Raw genomic sequence first — 23207 nt, 5'->3', positions numbered from 1 at the left:
TGGCGGTTTGAATCCCTGCAATGGAGTGAGCTCCCGTTGCTCGGTCCCAGCTCCTGCCAACGTAGCAGTTTGAAAGCACATCAAAGTGCAAGTAGATAAATAGGTACCACTCCAGCAGGAAGCTAAACGGCGTTGCCGTGCGCTGCTCTGGTTCGCCAGAAGCGGCTTAGTCATGCTGGCCACATGACCTGGCCAGTAAAGCGAGATGAGCGCTGCAACCCCAGAGTCGGCCATGACTGGACCTAATGGTCAGGGGTCCCTTTACCTTTAACTCTATAACAGGAAGGTGGAGTCCAACATTTGGGAACCCACAGGTCGTCGTCCCCAATCCCTACATGGAGCAGGGGCCTCTGAAGGAGGCATTTGTCACCTTGACAGTTATCAAAATGACCAGGATTTAAAAGGCATATCTTCTTACCAGCTAAGAAAGGTTTTTGGGGTTTTTTAAACATTTCTAAAATTTGAAGGGACAGCAAAAGAGGATAACATATTAAGGCATACTTAGGTTGTTAACTGGTACCAGAATATGTGTGTTTGAAGAACACTTATCAGGTGATATTTAGCTACAGTTTTGGCGCATGAACTTTGCTATGCCTCACTGTGTCGTGTTAAAAGAAAAGCGGGATAAAATGATGTTTTGATGGTGTCCTATCATAGCCAAAATTCAGAACTTTTACAGTACTAATTCAGATAAGCTCTGGAGATGGTGACAAGATAAATACATTTGTTCTGAAAGTGCAGAGTGATTTATAGACTGGAGTAAAGTCAGAAGGGTGATATCAATCATGTCTGGAGTAGATAGACCAACTGTCTCCCGAACTGTTACTCTAAATAATAACAAAAAGCCTTGTCTGCAAAGGAATGGCATTCCTTTGTGTTGAATTTAATTGTGGCAGAGAGGTTGGTAATCAAGATTCATAAACATTTGTCACTGGGTGATGAATGTAGAGTCAGTCAGTCAGTCAAGTTTATTGCTTATAGCCAAAGACTGCTGCAATGTATACAATGTCATTCAATAAAATATATACTAATTTGATACAAAAACTTAAAACATTTATATTGGATGAATATAGAGGGAACATCGTGAGTATCCTGATGTTATTAAAATTAACACGTTCTCTAAAATTGAGGGAAGGGTTTATTAAGAAACATGTTTTGTCTTCAGAATTGGTTTCCTTTTCTTTTGCTTTTGGGAACTGTAGATACGGTGATACTCATTGTGTTGGTTCTTTACTCTGTTTTTGATCAACAATTGTATTATTACAACTGCATAATGGCTTTATCATTGAGCAACTTTGTCACTGTCTGGCTTTTAAAAAGTGAGAAGCAAATACAGATATGCAATGATCTGTGAATATCTGTGAACACAGCATCTAATTGAGAGACTTTGCTGCCACAAGATCTGGTGAGGGCCACTCAGATGGCTTTTTTAAGGCTAAACAAAGTGATGGAGTACAATAAGGCTATCAATGGCTATTGGCCTTGATGACGATGTACTACGTCCAGTACTGAAGGCAGGAAACCTCTGAATACCATTGCATTTGGATAGAAACTGTTTCTCAGATGGCTAGTCCCAGTCTTTATGACCCTGTATCTTCTTCCAGAAGGTAGAAGCTGAAATAGATCATTTCCGGGGTGCGCACTATCCTGCGCTATCTCTGCAGCTTTTTTATGGCACCTGGAAGCATAGATTTGATCCGAGGTGGGAAGAGTGCACCCAATTATTCTCTCTGCAGTCTTTACAACCCTGGACAGTATTATGTACTGAACTTCTCACCCTGGGCCAGCAGGGGGATACTGTAGTTATGCAAATGAAGGATCGAAAGTGACGTTCAGTGATTGGCTAGTTTTAGAAAGTTGTTACAGTAACGTGGTACTGGAGCTCTATATAAGCAGGCTGATTGAGCCCTTCAGTTTAGTTCTGTCCTGGCCTGTGAATAAACAAGAGCTGTTTGAAGAATCGCTGTGTCATCTGATATGTTCACCCACAACTTAACAGACAGCATTGTTTTTTCCTCTCAGTGTTTTAACTAACTAAAGGGAAAGGGGGGGAATGTTTTGGGTATGAAGCAATAAGAAAATATGAAGAGTCTGCTGGATCAGGCCAGTGGCCCACCTAGTGCAGCATCCTGTTCTCACAGCAGCCAAATAGATGATTGTGGGAAACCCTCAAGCAGGATTAAGGTTAAGGGGTGATATGATAGCCATGTTCAAATATGAAGAAGAAGAAGAGTTTGGATTTGATATCCCGCCTTTCACTCCCTTTAAGGAGTCTCAAAGCGGCTAACATTCTCCTTTCCCTTTCTCCCCCACAACAAACACTCTGTGAGGTGAGTGGGGCTGAGAGACTTCAGAGAAGTGTGACTGGCCCAGGTTCACCCAGCAGCTGAATGTGGAGGAGCGGAGACGCGAACCCGGTTCCCCAGATTACAAGACTACCGCTCTCAATCACTACACCACACTGGCTCTCAATATATAAATATATAAAAGGATGTCACATAGAGGAGGGAGAAAGGTTGTTTTCTGCTGCTCCAGAGAAGCGGACACGGAGCAATAGTTCCAAACTACAAGAAAAAAGATTCCACCTAAACATTAGGAAGAACTTCCTGACAGTAAGAGCTGTTCGACAGTGGAATTTGCTGCCAAGGAGTGTGGTGGAGTCTCCTTCTTTGGAGGTCTTTAAGCAGAGGCTTGACAACCATATGTCAGGAGTGCTCTGATGGTGTTTCCTGCTTGGCAGGGGGTTGGACTCGATGGCCCTTGTGGTCTCTTCCAACTCTATGATTCTAGGATTCGAGCACAAGAGCCCTCTTCTGTCCTGCGGCTTCCAGCAACTGGTCTTTAGAGGCATCCCCATCATGGCTAGTAGCCATTGATAGCCTTGTCTTCCAGAAGTCTGCCCAGTCCTCTTCTAAAACGAATGTTGCTTGTGGCACAGTCCGCATTGCAGACTGCAGATCCAGAAATGTGCCTTCCATGCCTTCCCCATCTTGTGCAACTTCCAAGCTTTCAACAAGTGCCAACAGAGCGAAAGTGTTCGCCAGGTCAGCAAGCATAAAAGCCAGCATGGCCAGTGAAAGTGGGCAGCAGAGCTAAGAGTAAGAAGGACCTACGAAAACCAGGCACTGAGGAGAAGTGGGTGCCCTCAAGTGCTGCAGAGGTTAGATGATTAATTGCCTTGATTAATAGTAATTGTTCCAGGTCCTTTTGGAGCACCATTCCCTCCTCCTCCCCTCTGTAGTAAGTTAAAAGCTTTCAGTTATTAATTGCACCTATACATCAAGAAAGGTTGCAGTTGTCTTCCTGGGTTGTGACTGAACTTTACTTATAGGCCTCAGGACCCCCTTTGGGTATGGAACAGAATAGGAGTGTGCAACATCAGGGCCTCTGATTGGCAGGAGTATGAAGACTCTGGATTGGCCAGGCCTGGTATGGATCCTCAGTTGCCTGATCCAGACCATTACATCCATCAAACAGCAATAACAGACAGTGTCTCTCCTGTTTGGGAAGGATTTGGCCATGACTGCCCACCACCCTGTCTTGGCCTCAAGAACCATGTTTTTTTTTTTTTTTTGTATTGTAATTTTATGTTGTGAACCACCCTGAGATCTACAGGTATAGGGCAGTATACAAATTTAATTAAATAATAATAATAATAATAATAATAATAATAATAATTACTAATAATAATAATAACAACAACAACAATGCTAAAAACAAGCCCCTGTGCATCTGTCACAGGATAACTTGGAGAGAGGGTAGGACCCCATTTCCAACCAAAACGAGGTGAGCTTCAAAAGGTGCTGGGGGGAAATGTATGTTTTATGCATAAACAAATTGCAATTTACCCCGCTCCCAAATGACAAAATAACTCCTCATTCAGGAGACAACGGAGACAATTGCCTCAGATGAAGAGGGGTTATAATCAAAGCACATCCCATTCTCTTGGGCACCTTCTCAGGTTGGGCATTCTTGCCTTTTTGGTACTCCAGGATCCCTGTAGGGTTGCCATATGTCCTCTTTTTGCAGGACACATCCTCTTTTTCTTTTCTTTTTTTAATAAATTTTTATTAAATTTTTCCACCATAATAACACAAGCCACAAAGCAGAATAATACACAGAAACAGAAAAGGAAGAAAAGAAGAAGAGGAAAGAAAAAAGGGGGAGGGAGGGGGGAAAGGGGGAACAATAAACAAATAAACAATAATAACAAACTTAATTATTCACAAATCCAACTTTTTAAACATCTTGATTGACTTCCTCAAATCCCTCCCTTCTGAGTTTCCTTGTAATTTAAAAGTAACAGCTTTCCAATATCATTATTAAACTAAAACAATTTCCAATTATAGTCATCTTATCCACTTTTCTTGACATTCTGAATCCCATTTATTTAATTATAACTTAATTTGTCCTAGGCCTATTTGTTTCTTTCAAGTAATTTCTATTTTTTTATATTACAATATTTGTTCAAATAGTCCTTGAATTTCCTCCAGTCCTCTTGAAACTCCTCTTCTTTCTGGTTGCGGACTCTTCCAGTCAGGTCAGCTAGCTCCGAAAAGTCCATCATCTTCATCTGCCAATCTTCCACTGTTGGTAGTTCTTGTATTTTCCAATTTTTAGCAAGTAATATTCGAGCGGCCGTTGTGGCATACAAAGGACACATCCTCTTTTTCCTGGGTATGTAAAATGAGAGTCGTTATAGCGATCTATAGTTAAAAGTCGAAGTCGGCAAACGTGTCCTCTTTTTTGTTCTTCAAAATATGGCAACCTCTCTCTCTCCCTCTCCCTCCCTCTCAAAGTGGTCCCTGCTCTCCTTAAACCCTTTGGGTCTCTGTTCTGTAAATAAGCACCTGCCTGTGCATTGATAACAGTTTCCAGAGAGGTGGCAGCTGTTGTTGCAAAAACAAGAAAGGAATCTAGAGGCACTTTAAAAGGCCAGCAGTTTATAACAGATTTTGGCTATAATCCACTTCTTCAAAGCCCCGGTACTTTCCAAAAAGAACCCCAGAGATAGTTGCATTCCATCGGGGCTCTGGACTTCAAGCCCTTTTCTTGAGACCAGGAATGGGGGATCTGTGGGGCACTCCCCTCGCTCCCCTCAGCCCCAGCCAGCATGTCCAGTGGTCAGGAATGATGGAAGTCAGAGCCCAACAACATCTGGAGGGATCCCACAGCTTCCCTAGGTGTCTTGGACTGGCTGGATGCAGAGGAATGGTGGAAGGAACCAGCTGGGGAACCCCCAAGGGAAGAAGGCTCAGAGCACGGGGAGTGGTGGTGGGAAAACAATGAGGGAGAAGAGGGAGAAGAATGAGAAGGGGCAGCAGGGCTTAGTGAACTGGGAGTGTCTGTGGCAGAGAGAAGTTCAGAATCAGGGCCAAAAGCCAAATCAGGCGAGTGGGAGGAGGGAGACCCAGAGGCAGAGATGAGTCCACTTGGCGAAGAGTCACAGGTGTCTCCCTCTCCTGCTGCAAGAAGCTCCCTCTCCCCACCCCAGTCTCTCAGAACCAGAAAAGGCATGAAAAGAGCGTAGAAGAGGTTGGCTTCATGAAGGCTCAGCCTTAGATTGCTTGGGGAAAGCCAGTGGCATAGCGTGGGTTGTCAGCACCCGGGGCAAGGCAAGTAATTTGCGCCCCCTAACCCGTGGATTTGCGCCCCCTAACCCTAACCCCCAGATGTTGCGCCTGGTGCGGCCGGCCCCCCCTGCACCCCCCACGCTACGCCACTGGGGAAAGCCCTGGAGAGGAGGGGACTTAGATGGCTGTGCGGAGGTGCCGAGGTGGGGACTTTCTATCTCAACAACTGATTCATGCAGTAAGCTGTGCTTGTTAGGGTAGACACCCAGCCAAGTCTGTGAAGATCATGTTTTTGCTAATAAAGAGTTAACTCCAACTTGCAATGGTGCCAGGGGCGCCGACTTATAAAAAATATTGGGGGGGCGGGGGCCTATACCGACTTATAAAAAATATTGGGGGGGCCCAAGACCTCCAAACCGCTGCTGCTGGGGGAACGAAAGGGGCGAGCCCCAGGCTGCCCCGACCTTAAGTGAACCTGTGAGGGCCCGCCCTTTGCGGCAGCCGATTGGCTGCCGCCGTGGGCGGTGAATATTAATGAGCATGGGGGAATCCCCGCTTCTCGCGGGGCTGATGCCAGCCCCGCGAGATTGTTGATGGGTCGAGAACCCGCAACCCCACCCCCTCTCTAGATCGGGAGTGGCTTTGTTTTTCTTAAATTATTGGGGGGGCAGAGCCCCCCCAAACGAATTTTTGAGGGGGCCCCATGGAGTCAGCGCCTATGAATGGTGCAATTTACTGCCAGCTCGCTCTGTGACACCACAGCTGCTTCAGATAGGAATGTAATGATTTCACTAACTTTTGCATTTAGTAAGACACCCCTGCTGCATTTGGGGGCCCTCCAATACCTGTGCTGGTGAGGGCCCTTGTTGTCTTCCCCAAAACCCTATCTCATGGGTAGGCAAACTAAGGCCCGGGGGCCAGATCCAGGCCAATCGCCTTCTAAATCTGGCCCATAGACAGTCCGTGAATCAGCGTGTTTTTACATGAGTAGAATGTGTGCTTTTATTTCAAATGCATGTCTGGGTTATTTGTGGGGCATAGGAATTCATTTTTTTCCCAAAATACAGTCCGGCCCCCCCCCAAGGTCTGAGGGACAGTGGACCGGCCCCCTGCTAAAAAAGTTTGCTGACCCCTGCCCTGTCCTGATGGCGTCATAGCACTTCATTTCCCTCTGATCTCACACCATTTACTTTCCCTGCCCCCATTCTGCACCCAGGAAGAGACCTTCACACATCTGACTGTAGTAGAATAATAACAAAAACAACAACAGTAAATTCATTTAATCTTTAAGATATCACGAAACCCTGCACATCTGTAATGTTTTCCAAGGTAATGGCACCCTTACAGCTTGTTGCTGACGTCTCAACATGTTCAGGAGCCCAAGCTGAGCATCTTTCTCTGTTTTGCATTCTCCTCAAAACCTTGGATCATGAAAAAAGGGTTGCCTCGACATTTTTGCCGCAACCTTCTGGCTGCCTCGATTGGAGGCTGCATTGCAATGGAGGCCAATGAAATATGTATGCCGTGTGCTTATTCCAAAGACCTAATAAAAATACTTCTGCTTTATTACATTAAAGACAGGCTGTCAGAGCAGTTCACAATATTGCAGCAGAATGAGAAAGAAAGGGGTGAAAAAAGGGGGATGCGGTAAACGAACTGCATTGCTTCTTAGTTTTATGACGCCAGAATCGGCCACTGTTGAGAATGTGATGCTAAAAATAAAGGCCGTTGATCCTGAGAGCAGCCAACTTTCAATCTGCAAAAATGGCAGTGCCTGTGTTGCTTGTTTGGCCCATATTTCAGTGCATTTAGTAGCAAATTGTGTGGCTTCGCAATATATTAGGTTAACAAAACTGGAATACGAAAGTTCCAACTGGCCTGGGAGCCTAATATACACACAAAAATAAAAAGAGAATCTGAGAGAGAGCCCCAAACTTCCAGATCTAATAAACTGTGTGGGTGAGACTCTATGAGACTCTATACAAGGCACCTCACACTTCCTTCTGCACAGCAAAGAAGTATTTAAATCCCCCTTAATTCAGGGGCTAAACTGAAAGTGCTTACCGGGTCGGTCCTACCAAGCAGATTGACATATGCTCAGAGGCAGGGCTGCCTCAAGACATTTTGAGGTGAACCGCGAAATTGGGAATCAAAGGCTGTCACAGAAGTTGAGGGCTTGTGCTGACTCAAGCTGGCCAGGTGCAGAGCCCAGGAGACCCCCAGAGGGCAGCCCCCACCTAGGGAAGGGGAGGAGAGCGGCAGCACCTCCTATTTGCCAAAAAGCTGCTGGAGAGGTAGTGGCTGGGAGACTAGCAGATCCAGTCTGCTGTTGCTGCTACTACAGCTGTGGCAGCAGACAACACATTCCTTGGAGGCCAGATGTGCTGCCCCTGTGGATCCTGCCACCTGAGGCAGTCGCCTCACCTTGCCTCATGGGTCAGCTGGCCCTGCTGGGCGGTGATCGGGGAAGGCTTTTGGTCTCTCAGTTCCTATACAACTTACCTGATTAAAGACCATACCAAAAGGTTTGCTGGGCGTCCAGCACTACGGATAAGGCCTTGCAGAGTTCAGACCCTGCTACCTCTCTCCATTTTTTTAAAAAATAATATTTATTACTTTATTTATTTATTACTTTTCCAACAATTTAAACACTACAAAAAAGAACAATAAAATACAATACAAAAACACAACATAACACTAACATTAAACTAACAGAACAAAACAAAAACAGTTTAAAACACATCAAATAATTTCAATATCTTATCTTTCATTCACTTATTTCCACGACCTCCTCACATCTCCCTTTTTGTATTCCACTTCTATTAATTGTTTCAGCAATTCCTTTCCATCTTCCTCTGTTTTCTATCCTATAACTATCTTAGCACATTTTAACCTTATTTTTTCCTTTAATACTCTATTAATCTATTTATACTTAATTCCTTATAACGTTTCTACTAAAGCCATATAACTTCATTCCAACATTTATCTAGCATTCATTAATTTTACAGTATTTCCGTAAATAATCTTTAAACTTTTTCCAGTCTTCTTCCACCGACTCTTCTCCCTGGTCTCGAATTCTGCCCGTCATTTCCGCCAGTTCCATATAGTCCATCAACTTCATCTGCCGTTCTTCCCGGGTGGATAAATCTTGTGTCTTCCAATACTTCGCGATGAGTATTCTTGCTGCTGTTGTTGCATACATGAAAAATGTTCTATCCTCCTTTGGCACCAATTGGCGGACCATGCCCAGGAGAAAGGCCTCTGGTTTCTTCAGGAAGGTATATTTGAATACCTTTTTCATTTCGTTATAAATCTCTCCATTACCCAGTTGTCCATACCAGGAGTCAGCAAACTTTTTCAGCGGGGGCCGGTCCACTGTTCCTCACACCTTGTGGGAGGCTGGACTATATTTTGAAGGGGGGGAAAGAACGAATTCCTATGCCCCACAAATAACCCAGAAATGCATTTTAAACAAAAGGACACATTCTACTCATGTAAAAACATGCTGATTCCCGGACCTTCCGCAGGCCGGATTGAGAAGGCGATTGGGCCGGATCTGGCCCCTGGGCCTTAGTTTGCCTACCCATGGTCTATACCTTCAAAGTACTTTCAAAGCACATTCCCACCCCCACCCCCCCAAGAATTCTAGGTGCTGCAATTCACCCCCCAGCAGAGTTGCAATTCCCAGCAGCCCTTAACAAACTACAGAATTCTTGGGTGGGGGAGGTGCTTTGAATGTGCTTTAAATGAATAGTGGATACACAGCCTTATAGTTCAATTATTGCTCTTGCTTTACTGTATGTTATTTTACTATACAGTGGTACCTCGGTTTAAGAACTTAATTCGTTCTGGAGGTCCGTTCTTAACCTGAAACTGTTCTTAACCTGAGGTTCCACTTTAGCTAATGGGGCCTCCCGCTGCCACTGCCGCGCAATTTCTGTTCTCATCCTGAAGCAAAGTTCTTAACCCGAGGTAATATTTCTGGCTTAGCGGAGCCTGTAACCTGAAGTGTATGTAACTCGAGGTACCGCTGTATATTGGTGGTTTTATTGTTCTATGTTGATTTTATTTGCATGGGCTCCTTTGGGAGAAAGGGACACAAGAAATAATAATAATAATACAGTCGTACCTCAGCTCCTGAACGCTTGCGAGTCGAGCGCCCCAGCTCCCAAACGATCAAAAACTAGAAGTGAGTGCTCCAGTTTCTAAATGTTCTTCTCAAAGCCGAATGTCCAACGGGGCTTCCACGGCTTCCGATTGGCTTCCTACAGCCAATCAGAAACCACGCTTTTTTTTTTTTGTTTTTTAAATGGTATTTATTAGAAGTTTCAAAAATTACAGAGAAAGAAAAAAGAAGAAAGCAACAACAACAAAAGAAAATTTTCAAAGCATATATAACAATACTTAAAAGAGGGGAAAAAGAGGGAAAAAAACATAAAAATCAATACAACAATAACAATAAAAACACAATATTCCATATCTTTATCTTTCATTAACTTGTTTCATCGACCTCCTCACACCTCCCTTTTTGTATTCTAGTTTAGTTATTTATTTCAGCAAATTCTTTCCATCCTTCTCAAATTTTTTTAAATAGTTTGTCTTAACAGTCTAACCTATTAATTAACTCAGCAAATCCTTTCCATCTTTCACTATATTCTGTCATTCAGTTTACCTTAGTTTATTTTAACCTTATCTTCCCAAAAATACCTTAAGACTTAAAACTTAATATTTATTTATACATAATTCCTTATAACATTTCTGCTAAAGCCAAATATTTTCATTCCAACATTTTTCCTAATACTCATTAATTTTACACTACCGTATTTTTCACCCTATAGGACGCACTTTTCCCCCTCTAAAAATGAAGGGGAAATGTGTGTGCGTCCTATGGGGCGAACGCAGAGCTGCCTGCTGTCCCGGGGCGAGCACAGCTCTGCGCAGCCATCCGGAGCGGGGCGCAAAGTCGCGCCCGCCTCCCGATGGCTGCGCAGAGCTGCCTGCTGTCCTGGGGCGAGCTGCCTACATTCCGAAGCCTGGGGAGACCGGCGCGACTTGCTGCTGGCCTCCCTAGGCTTGCGGATAGCAGGCTGTTCTCGGGGCTGGGATTGGGGGAAGCTCTGGCTTCCCCCGCGCCAACCCCGCGCCTGGGGGGGAAATAATATTTTTTTCTTTATTTCCCCCCCAAAAAAACTAGGTGCGTCCTATGGGGCGAAAAATACGGTAATTCCCAAAAATTTTTTTTTAAAGTTTTCTTCCAATCTTCCTCCAGCGTCTCTTCTTCCTGGTCTCGGGTTATGTCAGTCCTTACTGTCCATTCCATCTAGTCCATCAACCTGGTAATCTTATACCCGAGGCTCTTAAGTCTTTTCCATGTCCCTTCTGCAGGTCTTCTTCTTGTTTGTACTTGCACTTTACCTTGTCTTTGGAAGTGAAACATTTCAGAAGTTGAACGGACTTCCGGAACGGATTCTGTTCGACTTCCGAGGTACAACTGTAATAATACAGATGAATTTTTTGAGAACAGTGAGTTGATTGTAAAGCAGGCAACAATCCACTCAATGAAGATAAAAGCTGGTGGGTTTTAGGCAGGGGGGAATGTCCTGGGCAATGTACTGGCAAGCTAGGGAGTACCCATCATAGCTCCATGAACCCTCCCATTAATTAGAAATGTAGACCTAAGCTATAACAGCAAATGAAATGCTTTTTTTTCCAGAAATGAGTTTTTTTCACATACAAATGGCAGCAATACTTGCCCAGATAAAATGAAAGTCTCACATTGTAAGGCTTTCATGAATCATCAGAGCAGAAGTTTTGCTGATCATTATTACTGAGCATAGCTCTCTGTAAGTTCTCTTTACTTGAAAGGGCCTTTACATTTTGAGCTTGCCAAAACGGGCCAAATGATTTCTGTCAAATATTGGTTTAATGTAGAACTTGCCTAGGATTGTCACACCACAGGATGAAACAAGAAGAACAACCAAGCACTAACCTCAGAGCGTCTTCCCTCTCTGATTCACTGCTGCTTCTTTTTGCAAATTAATGTAGCACATCTAATCCAGAGCAGGCCATACTCTCAGATGGCACCATAATGGGCTTGTGAATAAATGGGACAATTTATGGAAGACATTCCAAATGAGGTACCTCTGAGCAGGCCTTAAACACAATACATTTTTCAGCAGTAATTGAGGAAATTGGCATAAGGAATGTTTGTGGCACCTTGTGCCTCTAGCTGCTGTGGAACTGGGCAAGTGGGAAGGGGCCTTATCAGAGGCAAAATACCCACCAACTGACCCCGGGGGGCCTGTCATGATGCTGCCTGTGCCTGCCCCACAGACAGGACAGCTTTTTGCTGCAATCCCCATCCCCAGTGTGGATGTGCTCAAGTGTTGCGGTATTGATGATTCACACCCAGCATGGCAAGTCCCCGTGGCATAGTACCTGTGCCTTTTTAAATGGAGATGCTTCCAGAGATTGCACTTGCCGCCTTTTGCATGTAAAAGTGGTGCTCTGCCCCTCCCCAAAACTCTGGTGTGTTTCATATGAACACGTGAACCTGCCTCCTGGGGCCCCTTCTGTCCTGAACTACAGGATACGTGGTGACAAGTCCAGTGGGAGTGCACGATCCCATGACAAATGCTAGGATGCAGTCTGGCAGGCCAACAAGTCCAAAGTCCAATGTTCAGGTTCCCACCTCTGCTTCTACCAAAGAGCCCCCTGGAACACCCAAGCTGTGGTCCAACTAACATGGGAAAGTTGAGCAGACACAGCACCTCCACTCTGGTGATGGGTGCTACTTCTCTGGTTCCTTCCTGTGCACCTACCTCCATGCCCTTGCCACCCTCCATTGCCCCATGAGTACTTTCTACGCCAACCTCTCCTTCTCCATCCCCAGCCTGTCCTGGTGTGTCCCAGGCATAGCTAAACCCCTCTTCAGGATCCGCTTCCTCCTCCCCTCTGTTCTGCCAATTCATGACACCTCGACTGTATCAGCTGCAATAGCTCCTAGTCTGTTTCCAAGGGTAATTCTGGTTGACCTTCTTAGTTTGGGAAAGCACTCCTGGAACAGCCATCTCCTCTCATGTGAAATCTGCCCAGCACATTTTAAGGTTAGTGTTTCACTCTGTTTTCAAATGCAGGGTTGGTGTCAACATATAGGAAGGTTTTCTTTTGGGAACTCCCTGCTCCAAGAGCTATGGGGAGCTCCTCCTCTTTTATCTTTGTTCAACTGGCAATTGAGGGATTTGGACTAGATGAGCCTGTCAGGAGTTCAGCCTACACTCACGTAGGACCCTGGTAGAGACACATGCCCGACTGGCATGTTTTCTCCCTCCTGGTCAATCGTTCGGGAGCTTCAAAAGCTTTCTTCAGCCAGAACATCACAGCAATTGATGCCAACCGACACCGGCACACTTAGGGATCGCAGAGTCTTCACAGCTTGCGTGACAGAACCCCAGCAACTCAGCATTTTGGCTAATCTACTTTATTTACATATAAACACACAGAGAGCACTGCAACATGCCTCCCTCTCTCTCTAGCATCAGGCAGCAAAGAGGAAAAAAACCAAAGGACAATAGTCCCACTTCACAGAACACAGTAACACAAACATCCTGCCTCTGTCATTTCCCACTCTGTGGAATCAAAACATTCACTGTCATGTGATAGACAAAAATCCCATGACTGCAATCATGGAGCAGTAATTCTAACAGAGCCTTGGCATCCCTTCCAACTCTGCAATCAATGCACTAAGAAGCAGCAGACTCAAAAGCTTGTTTAAAAAGGGACAGTTTTCACAGAATCATAGTTCTATGCAAACTGTACCTTTTTAAACAAGCTTTTGGCTCTGCTTCTTCTTAGTGCATTGATTTCTCATGCACTGCTTTTAGTGTTGTTAATTTGTGTTGTAATAATTAGACCACTGTGACTTTTATGTTTGCTTGTAAGCTGCTTTGAGCAGCTCCTTTTCTGAGGGGAAAAGTGGGCCATGCATGTTTTAAACAGATACACTATCCTGAGTCAGACCATGAGCCCATCTAGTTCACTGTTGTCTACCCAGAGTGCCAGTGGCTCTCCAGGATTTCAGATGGGGTTCTCTCCCAACCCTACCTGGAGATGTCCCTGGGGACTGATCCTGGGATCTTCTCCATGTAAAGCAGGTGCTCTGCCATGGAGCTACAAGCCCTATAAACTTGGGATTGTATGCCCCCTGCTCAGGAAGTGGGGATTTGAAGTGCCGGATGTCCATAGTGAACCAGAAGCCCTGGCCCAGGAAGGGTACAATGAGCCAGCATATCTCTGGCCCCTTCTAACTGCAAGGACTTCCACTCAGTAGCTCTACTCAGATCAAAACCACTGTCTCAGCCAACCCCATCTCCACAGAAATGAATGACCACTAAAGCAGGAAAGGAGAGGGGGAAGTGGATTCTGACAGACCTGGGACAGAAAGAGGCACGTAACTCACAACAGTTCATGGTCATTCCCTCATTAATTCAACAAATTCACTGTTGCCAAGGCACCAGCAGTGGGCTGGGTTGGGCTATGGAGTAGAATGTTTGCTTTGCGTATTTGCTGCTACAATTGTTCATTGATTTGTTCCACGTTAATCGTTCCTAAGCTTGCAATGCAAAGAAATGCTGTTGCATCTGTTGGACTCTGGAGAGGAATCACCAGCCTGATGCCACTGGCATTTGCAGGGCTCTCTCTGCACAGCCCACTCCAGGGCAGGTGAGATAGAAGGCAGAGAAGGAAGTGCTGAGGATTACACAGGAAACCCTTTTGCAAGAGGGCAGTTGATCCCAAAGATGGGCACCATGGCAGGGACCTTTAGGCTCCTGAGCTCTCAGAAGGGTTTCCTTCCACTCGGCCGCATCCCTCCAGCGGCTTGGCTGAGACCAGCTGGCATTGGGCCCCTCCCTTCTCTGAACTGTCTTGAGCAGTGGCCATGAGACCTCTTCCCTCACTGTCACTTTCACCTTTTGTGTTGCATTTCTTACATAGGAAGCCATTGTTTTAAGTGTATTTATCGAACTTTGCCCCACCCCCCCAAAAAAAGCTCTGGAATGGCTCTATAAGCAAGACAGTCCCTGCCCTCAGACTTACAGTTTAAAGAGACACGACACAAAAAGGAAACAGATTAGGTGGGAGAAGGAGATAAGCAAATCCATGTATAAATTCTTAGCTGCAGTTTCTTTTAATGACCAGCTGAGGTAACGGCTGCTGTCTAGGGATGGATGATGGAGGCAGGAACCTGGCTTCTCACCAGAGCTGGTAGGGGGTTGCCTTGAGTTCTTTGGAAGGAAACTGGCATACGTATAGAATTATGGTGTGCAAGACAACACCACCCATTGCATAAGAGAGTGCATTGGGAAGGGTCCACAGATCCATGACAGAATAGCTGCTTTGCAAACAGAAGGTCCCAGGTTCAATCCCTGATGAGCCGTTTCCAGAGGCAGCTAATAAAGACTCCCTGGGGAACCACAGCCAGTCGTAGAGAGTCCTGACCTAGAGGAACCAGTGGGCTGGCCTGGGGTAATAATGCCCAATGTTCCTCTTGTGGAAGAGGCTTCTTGTGCTCTTCTGCAAGTAAACTCCAAGTTTACTCTCACCACTTCAGGGGATAGATATGGCCCAATGGACACATCACAAAACTGGAGTCTTTCCCAGCCCCACCCTGCCGGGTTTCCTCTCAGACAAATCCCAGCCCATTTCTGGGGGCTGCTTTGTGCACCTCTGCAGCCCCATTCCCTTTAAAAAAATATATTTTTATTGATTTTTCCAAATAATTTCCAAAAATCATATAACATACTTTCTTATCTTATACAATGTTTTGGACTTCCATCAACTGCATCTGAAGATTTTTCAGTCTTTATCACTTAATCTGCATTTCATTATTTTCAGTATTACATTTAATACTCCTTCACTAATAATTCTTATCATAGTTTTGCTCTGCAATATTTCGCATAATCCTCCTTACCAAACTTCTTGCAATCCTACTAGTGTAATCTGTTGATTACAATTGCTTTTCAAATAGTTCATATATTTACTCTGATCCCGCAGGTTTCGAATCCTTCCTGTCATCTTATCCAATTCTGCACAGTCCATTAGTTTCGTCTGCCATTTTTCTTTCGTCGGTAGTTCTTCTTGTTTCCATTTCTGTGCCAACAATACGCTTGCTGCCATTGTTGCAGATAAAAACAGTTTCTTGTCCTGTCTATTAATATCCTCAGTACAATGCCAAGTAGAAATGCTTCTGGGGTTTTTTAATAAATGTATATTTCAACATTTTTTTCATCTCATTATATACCATTTCCCAGAAGCTTTTCACTTTCTGACATTCCCACCACATGTGATAAAATGATCCTTCCTTTTCTTTACATTTCCAACATTTATTACTTGTTTTATACATTTTTGCTAATTTCACTGGTGTAATATACTATCTACACATCATTTTCATCACATTCTCTTTTAAGGAACTGCATGCTATAAATCTTATTCCTACTTTCCAGAGTTTTTTCCAACCTTTTAACTGTATGTTGTTCTGCGGACCCATTCCCACTCCACCAACCGCCAAGGCCCAGCCCAGAGTCCATTCCATTCTTCCATGACAATGACCTGGGATCATTTGTTTTAAAACCTTTCTGGTGCTTTACTCTGTTTTTCTTCAAAGCAGTTTATTTTAGGGAGTAAAGAAAATCCATAAAGCCAGTAAAAATCACCCACTATTAAAACAATTATTAAAATCGAAAGAATGGTTCTGAAACCTCTCATCTGGCTGGATTGGCTCAGCAGAAGTCCCTGTGTGACACCAGGCCAGCAGCTCAGCTGATCCTTGTGCACAAAGCTCAGCTTTGAGATGCAGGCCTAGGCTGGGCTCCAGGATACTGACACTAATCGTTTTTCTATGCCAGGAATATTCCAATATTTTCTTGCAGGTTGGCAGTGGGGAGAGAAGCAGCATCTTTCTGGCTCAACCCCCCCTCCCCATTTCAAAAGACACATTCCTAGTGGTCCGCTGCTCCTTTCTTTAAGTCTGCAATGCAGAGATGATGCTGAATTGAGGTCTTTTTCATCATCTTTTGTTAAGTTGGCATTTGCACAAGATTACCTTGCTGTGACATCACAGTGCAGAGGGAGAAACAGGAGTGTGGAGGGAAAACAAAGTCTTGTGATGACTACCAGCATCTTCTGTAGAAATCACAGAGGGAACTCCAAAACTCGAGCGGCTGATATTCTAACATTGTGCATGCCATCAAATGCCAGCAGTGCCCTTCAGCTCTCTATATTGGACAAATAGGCCAAACCCTACGCCAAAGGATAAATGGACATAAATCTGACATCAGGAATCACAAGACAGAGAAGCCAGTAGGAGAACACTTCAGTCTCCAGGACATTCAATACAGGGTCTCAAAGCAGCTGTCTTATTACAAAAGAATTTCAGAAACAGACTTGAAAGAGAAGTTGCCGAATTACAACTTATCACTAAACTGAAAACCATGGAAAGGCCTGGTCTTAATAGAGATATTGGATTCCTGTCTCATTACATATGCTAATCATCTGCATACTATCCCTTGCTTTTTCCTGTAGGACGAATTGCAGTCATTAACAGTCATCAACAGGTTTACCATACCCATTGAGTCAATCACTCATCTCCTACTACCCTCCTGAGGAAAATCCCACCCCACCCTCCCACTATATATAAGGGTTTGGTGACTTTAGTTTCAGTGTATCTGAAGACGTGTGCATGCACATAGAAGCTTATACCTAGAATAAACTTAGTTGGTCTCTAAAGTGCTACTGGACATTTTTTTAAATTTTTATATATATTTCTAGCAGCTGAATTAGCCACGGCCCAGTCTTTCTGAAAGTCACCCACACTCACCTGTGGGGACCTTCCAGATGTTGCTGGACTCCAACCAGCTCCAGCCTGCACGACCAGCAGTAAGGAAAGGTGGCAGCTGGAGTCCATTCCTGTCAGCCCACCCCTCGACTTCCCCAGCCCTGCTTTACAGGGTCCTTCTTTAGAATCTGGAGTCTCCTGTGCTCAGCCTCAACAGAAAAGAGTAGAGGAAAGTCGCAGGATGCTCTTCATCTGTGCTCTGATGGACACATGGAATTCTTGTGTGAGGAGGAGTCTTCTTCCTCTGAAATGTGAGGTTGGAAGGCTTTGCACATATGGAGCTGAGAGAGGGAAAGGGAGCTTTTGCAGGTGTGGGGCTGGTTCTCTGTGGGTATGGAGACTGCACCAACAAGAGGTTGCTGGGTGAAAGTGGTTCTCCTTGAATAAGTGATACTTAACATTAATAAGTGTAATCCTAGCTAAGAAATTCTGTTTTAATTAAAGTGATGAAAAGAATGGCTTTGTTCTGACATTTACGGCTCACAGCTTGCCTTTTTGCTTAATGTGATTAGTTAGTGTTGTGGCACTTGGTGGCAGATAAAGTCTTGTTAAAGTTATATCAGGATGCAAGTCACATTAATGCTGTAAAAATTAACAGGGATGAACAGAGGAAGTAAACAGTTCAGGAAAACCAGTTCAAGCTCCAGCAAATGAATAGATGTTTGAATCTGGTTCTGAGACTAGAGATCGATGACACTGTGGATTTGGGTTTTCTCTCTCTCTGTTCACCACATTTTTGTATCAGCTTCCAATTTATTTTTTTAAGTTAGCATTTTTGGGTACATTTATGCTAATAGACACATTTTATATGCAATTTTGCCTACCATAAATGTTTTTACAAACCAATTCCCCGAAGGCAATGCCTTTTTATGTTCCCAAATACATGTACACTTTTATGCATGCTTCCCTTTAAGATACACATTCTTTGGTTGGATAATTGCATGGCAAATTCTGCAGGGTAGCTGCCGCTTGGCAGAGCACCATTTGGTTCTTTTGGGAAGTGTGGCAGGGGGTGGGGGGTTACATTAAAATGCACACAAAACCAAATTTCTCCCCCATATTTGAATTGTGGCAAAATGGCCAAACGGAAAGAAAATGGTTAGTGTCACCAGAGGTTCTGTTTCTTGTCCTTCACAGATGATGCAGCAACATGCTTAGTAGAAGGCACTCATAACGTACTTGCATGGCCAATGAAGGCAACTAAAGGGGGTCTCATCCTCTGTCACTGCCCGAAGTGTGTGTGTTTTTAACTTTTTGACCCACTGAATGAGAGATCCAGCATAAGCAACAAAGTTCTCTCTTGGTGAGCTTCACTGCACCAGCCTTTTTTTCCTGGCCACCAGGACTCTTTTCCCAGTGTTCTCCATTCTCTTTGTCCCCTTGTTGAGGAAAAGTGCCTTTAAGAACACAGGAGCCCTATTAGAATGAAGTTGGCAACCAAAATGCTCTCTAGAACGTTGGAACAAGACTTGTTAAGCAGCCATCTCCTTTCAAAAATAACAGCTTGATAGGTTTGCAGGATCTCCTTCCACCCTGAGGCCTTTCCTGGAAAGAAAGAAGAATAAACCTGACCCACCAAACAAAACTCATCAGAAGGGTGACTACGATATCACCTGACCCCATTAACACCCACCTGACTGCTTCAGTCGGCAGAACTGGCACTGTTACAGGTGCCACATAAAACCCATTCCACATTTGTACTCCATCTTTTAGTGTGACAGCACCTGCACTTTGGAACTCCCTGCCTATTGATATCAGGTACCTTCACTGTTCCATTTTCAGTGTCTGCTAAAAATATTTTTGTTTAAATAAGCCTACCCAGATATTTAGAAAACTGAGGCAAGTTTTAATCTGTTTTTAGTTTACTGTTACTTTAACTTTTTGAAAGTCTTTTTTAATAATAATTTTTATTGGTTTTTCCAAATATTTTCCATCATAACATCAATTTTGTCAATAGAATAAACAAACATTTGGCTGTATAAGCCTGGAACTTCCCTCATCCTCGAATAATGGTTTTCCAATTTAATCTCTAGTATGCATTTTATTCTTATTAATATTACTATTAAATAGTTTTGTTGTTGTTTAGTCGTTTAGTCGTGTCCGACTCTTCGTGACCCCATGGACCAGAGCACGCCAGGCACTCCTGTCTTCCGCTGCCTCCAGCAGTTTGGACAGACACATGTTTGTAGCTTCGAGGATACTGTCCAACCATCTCGTCCTCTGTCGTCCCCTTCTCCTTGTGCCTTCCATCTTTCCCAACATCAGGGTCTTTTCCAGGGAGTCTTCTCTTCTCATGAGGTGGCTAAAGTATTGGAGCCTCAGCTTCAGGATCTGTCCTTCCAGTGAGCACTCAGGGCTGATTTCCTTAAGAATGGAGAGGTTGGATCTTCTTGCAGTCCATGGGACTCTCATGAGTCTCCCCCAGCATAATCTTAAATAAACAATTTGTAAATTATGTTTAGTAATAAATGATAATTTAAGCCTACAAAACTTATTGTAACCCTATTAGCAATGTCAGTTGTTTACAGTTGTCTTTCAGGTACAACATAATTGTTTTCCAGTCTTTCAATAAATTCTGATCCTGCTGGTTCCGAATTTTCCCAGTCAGTTTCACCAATTCGGCATAGTCCATTAATTTCATCAGCCACTCTTCTTTCAATGGTATCTCTTTTTGCTTCCATCGTTGAGCTAATAATATTCTCTCTGCAGTTATAGCATATAAAAATAATGTCTTATCCGGCCTGTGTATTTCTCTACCTACAATTCCTAATAGGAAGGCTTCTGGTTTTTTTTTACAAATGTATATTTCAACATTTATTTATTTATTTATTTATTTTGCTTTTAAGTTAGCAAGTTTATTATATCCTGAAAATGTTACACATGTACACAAAAGAGCAGAGAGCAGTGCAGACCTGGGTTGCCCCTTCAGTGTTGGTACTCTAGGCCTGTTCATCACAAGGACCCGTCTCAGAAGTTCTTTAGCCATTCAAGACTTGGTCCTTCCTTGTCACACGGGTGGGAGGGAATATCTGGCATATTGCCATCATCCCAGGAACTGGATATGTATATGGTACAGCCTGGGTCATCATGGTGCTGTATTTTGTTAAGGGACTGACCCATGGTGCCACCAAAGCCATAAAACCAATGCCGAAAGAGAGAACGACAACTGGATCCTTTCCCCATGCATTTTTCAGAAATGGGATAATTTTGCTCAGCGCAGCCATCTTGAAAGTGGAGGAGGCCATATTTCAACCTTTTTTAAAGTTCATTATATATAATTTCCCAGAATGCCTTCACTTCCTTACATTCCCACCACATATGATAAAAACTACCATCTTTTTCTTTACATTTCCAACATTGATTATTTGTTTTATACATTTTTGCTAATTTCACTGGTGTTATACACCATCTATACATCATTTTCATTACATTCTCTTTAAGTAAACTGCATGCTGTAAAGTTTATTCCAGCCTTCCATAATTTCCCCCAATCTTCTAACTGAATATTATGACCAATATATTTTGCCCAATATCATACTTTTTGAAAGTCTAACATTGTTTTTTTTCTTTACCTTGTTTATTGTTTCATCTTTTTTGTAAACCTCTTTGAGTTTTTTGTTTTTTTTGTTTACAGTCAAGTGGTGTATAAACTTTATGTAAAAACCTCCCATAAATTTCTGAAACATCTCTTTGCAGGGCCACAACTGCAGCCAATCCGAAGGACCAGTCATTCCCGCTCTGAAACAAAGTTCCTGCTCTACTCAAATACCATTGAAGAAGGCTGCCTGATCGAATTTAACCAGTTCGATACTCTTGAAAAATGCCGTTTCAATGCCTCTCTTCCTTTGGTGATGATAGTCCACGGATGGTCGGTAATGAACTTCACAGCACTTTTTCTTTCTTTCTTATCCAGGGTTGTTGCTCAGCTGAACTTTGATATCTAGATAAATCTGGCCTCATTACAGGATCCACCCCACTTCATTTTTTCTCAAAGGTTGTTCATTGGCCTGATCTGTGGAGGAGGTGGTAGAGTCCTGGCACAATGTTATGGGCTGTACCATCTAGAGGCTGCAGGTGGGCATTGCCATTTTTCAAACTCCCTACTAGAAAAGACAAGCATATCAGGGAGAAAGGTTCCTTCCTCATTCTGCTGTGCTAATTTTCTACATGGAGAGAGGTTTTTGGGGGGTGGGAGGGAGGGGCGTAACAAAGGGGCATTCAAACCTACACTGCACTGGCACAGCCCCTTCTCCCATTTCAGGATTTTACCACGTTGCTTTGCAAGGCTGGAATGTGTTCCCCACAGTAGTGCAGCACTGGAGTGCAAGGCATCTCTCCCAGCCAGCCTTCAGCCAACCTGCCCAAGATGGATCTCTCCCTTTGTTCTCTCCCTTCTGCTTCCCAGGGCACCTTGCTGAAGACTGTCATTTCCCGTCACTTCACACCCAGTTAACCTAGTAACCTTCTTTCTGCCCAGGCCCATCAGACCTTTTGTCATGTTAACACCTCTATCCCAGGTGAGGCCCTGGCTTGGAAATGTAGCTTAGCTTGTATTTTTCCACCGGCCTGCAGTCTTCCTTTCAATACTCCAAATAATCGAAATCCTACCATTTATTAATTTCTAGGGTTTGGGGGGGGGTCCCAGGCCGCCCCCTCAAACCTATAACAATATATTATATTCACTCACCCCAAAAGGATGAGGATAATCTATTTAGTCATGGTCTTAACCATACACCTTTTAAAAACAACACTAAGATGCTATTACTTTCAGTTGGCCTCACATGCAGAACTATACTCCTTTCCACTGAAATAAGGGTGTGTGAGAGTAAATATAAGCATGTCACCATACAGATGTCAAAAATATAAAAATTCTGTCCTGGGAATTGTTCATGCTACAGCAAAAGGGCAAAACTGGAGCCCCAAATCAAGGATGTGACAGGCTGTCTTTGGCCATTAGGAAGCAATCACCCAAGGCACACTGTTGGGGTTTGCAAGGAGTTGGTGGCCTGGCTGTCAGCTGGCTGTGAGCAATTCTCCAGGCCTGCCCTTGCTTGGGCTTATCAAGGAGGGGGTCTCTTTCCCAAGTCCTCCCTCCAAGCCACTAATCAGTCACATGCAGGCACCAAACGAGTTACCAGGCTTTATTGGCTTCTTCTCTGGCACCAGCTACAGAACATCAACCAGCAAGTCTAATACATGGTGTGTTCTTTCTCTCCCTCGGCAGGTTAACTCAGAGATTTATAGGGGCTGGGGAATTCTGGCAACCAGCCAGCCCCATCACATGCTCCGACTTTGGGGACTAATTGTTACCACCTGCCTGAGGGGCTCCACCCAGTGGTACTTGCTCACAGGCTCACTACTTCATGACAGGGCATCATGAATTTTACAGACTTGGTTTTCTCCCATGACTGCAGGTGGATGGAAGGCTAGAAGGCTGGATTTGGAAGCTGGCCGAAGCCCTGAAATCCCAGCTGACACAAACAAATGTGATCATCACTGACTGGCTGGCCCTTGCGCATGCGCACTACCCCATTGCAGTGCAGAACACCCGAGACGTTGGCCAAGAAATCGCTCGATTCCTGGAATGGCTGGAGGTAAGCCTACTCAGAGAGAGGAGACAGTATGAAGTGTGTGTTTAATGCCTCTTCCCTACCACCCCAGCTCCTCCAACTTAAAATTTGTAAATGTGTCTTGTGCCGGCCACTTATAGCTATGGGCTGGTGTAGACGTGGGGGACCACTT

General features: G+C 44.1%; 1 protein-coding gene across 1 annotated transcript in view; it reads left to right on the top strand.

Annotated features, from left to right (window-relative positions):
- LIPC (lipase C, hepatic type) overlaps positions 1–23207 on the top strand; it is a 56827-nt gene that overhangs the window by 13931 nt on the left and 19689 nt on the right. The window contains exons 2-3 of the mRNA XM_081839092.1: positions 21162–21337; positions 22880–23059. Coding sequence (XP_081695218.1) covers positions 21162–21337; positions 22880–23059 — 356 coding nt within the window. The remainder of the gene's footprint in view (positions 1–21161; positions 21338–22879; positions 23060–23207) is intronic.

This window comes from Podarcis erhardii (genome assembly GCF_964252035.2).
Source record: "Podarcis erhardii genome assembly, chromosome: 14".
NCBI classification, from domain to species: Eukaryota; Metazoa; Chordata; class Lepidosauria; order Squamata; family Lacertidae; genus Podarcis; species Podarcis erhardii.
This window is presented reverse-complemented; position numbering and strand designations above follow the sequence as displayed.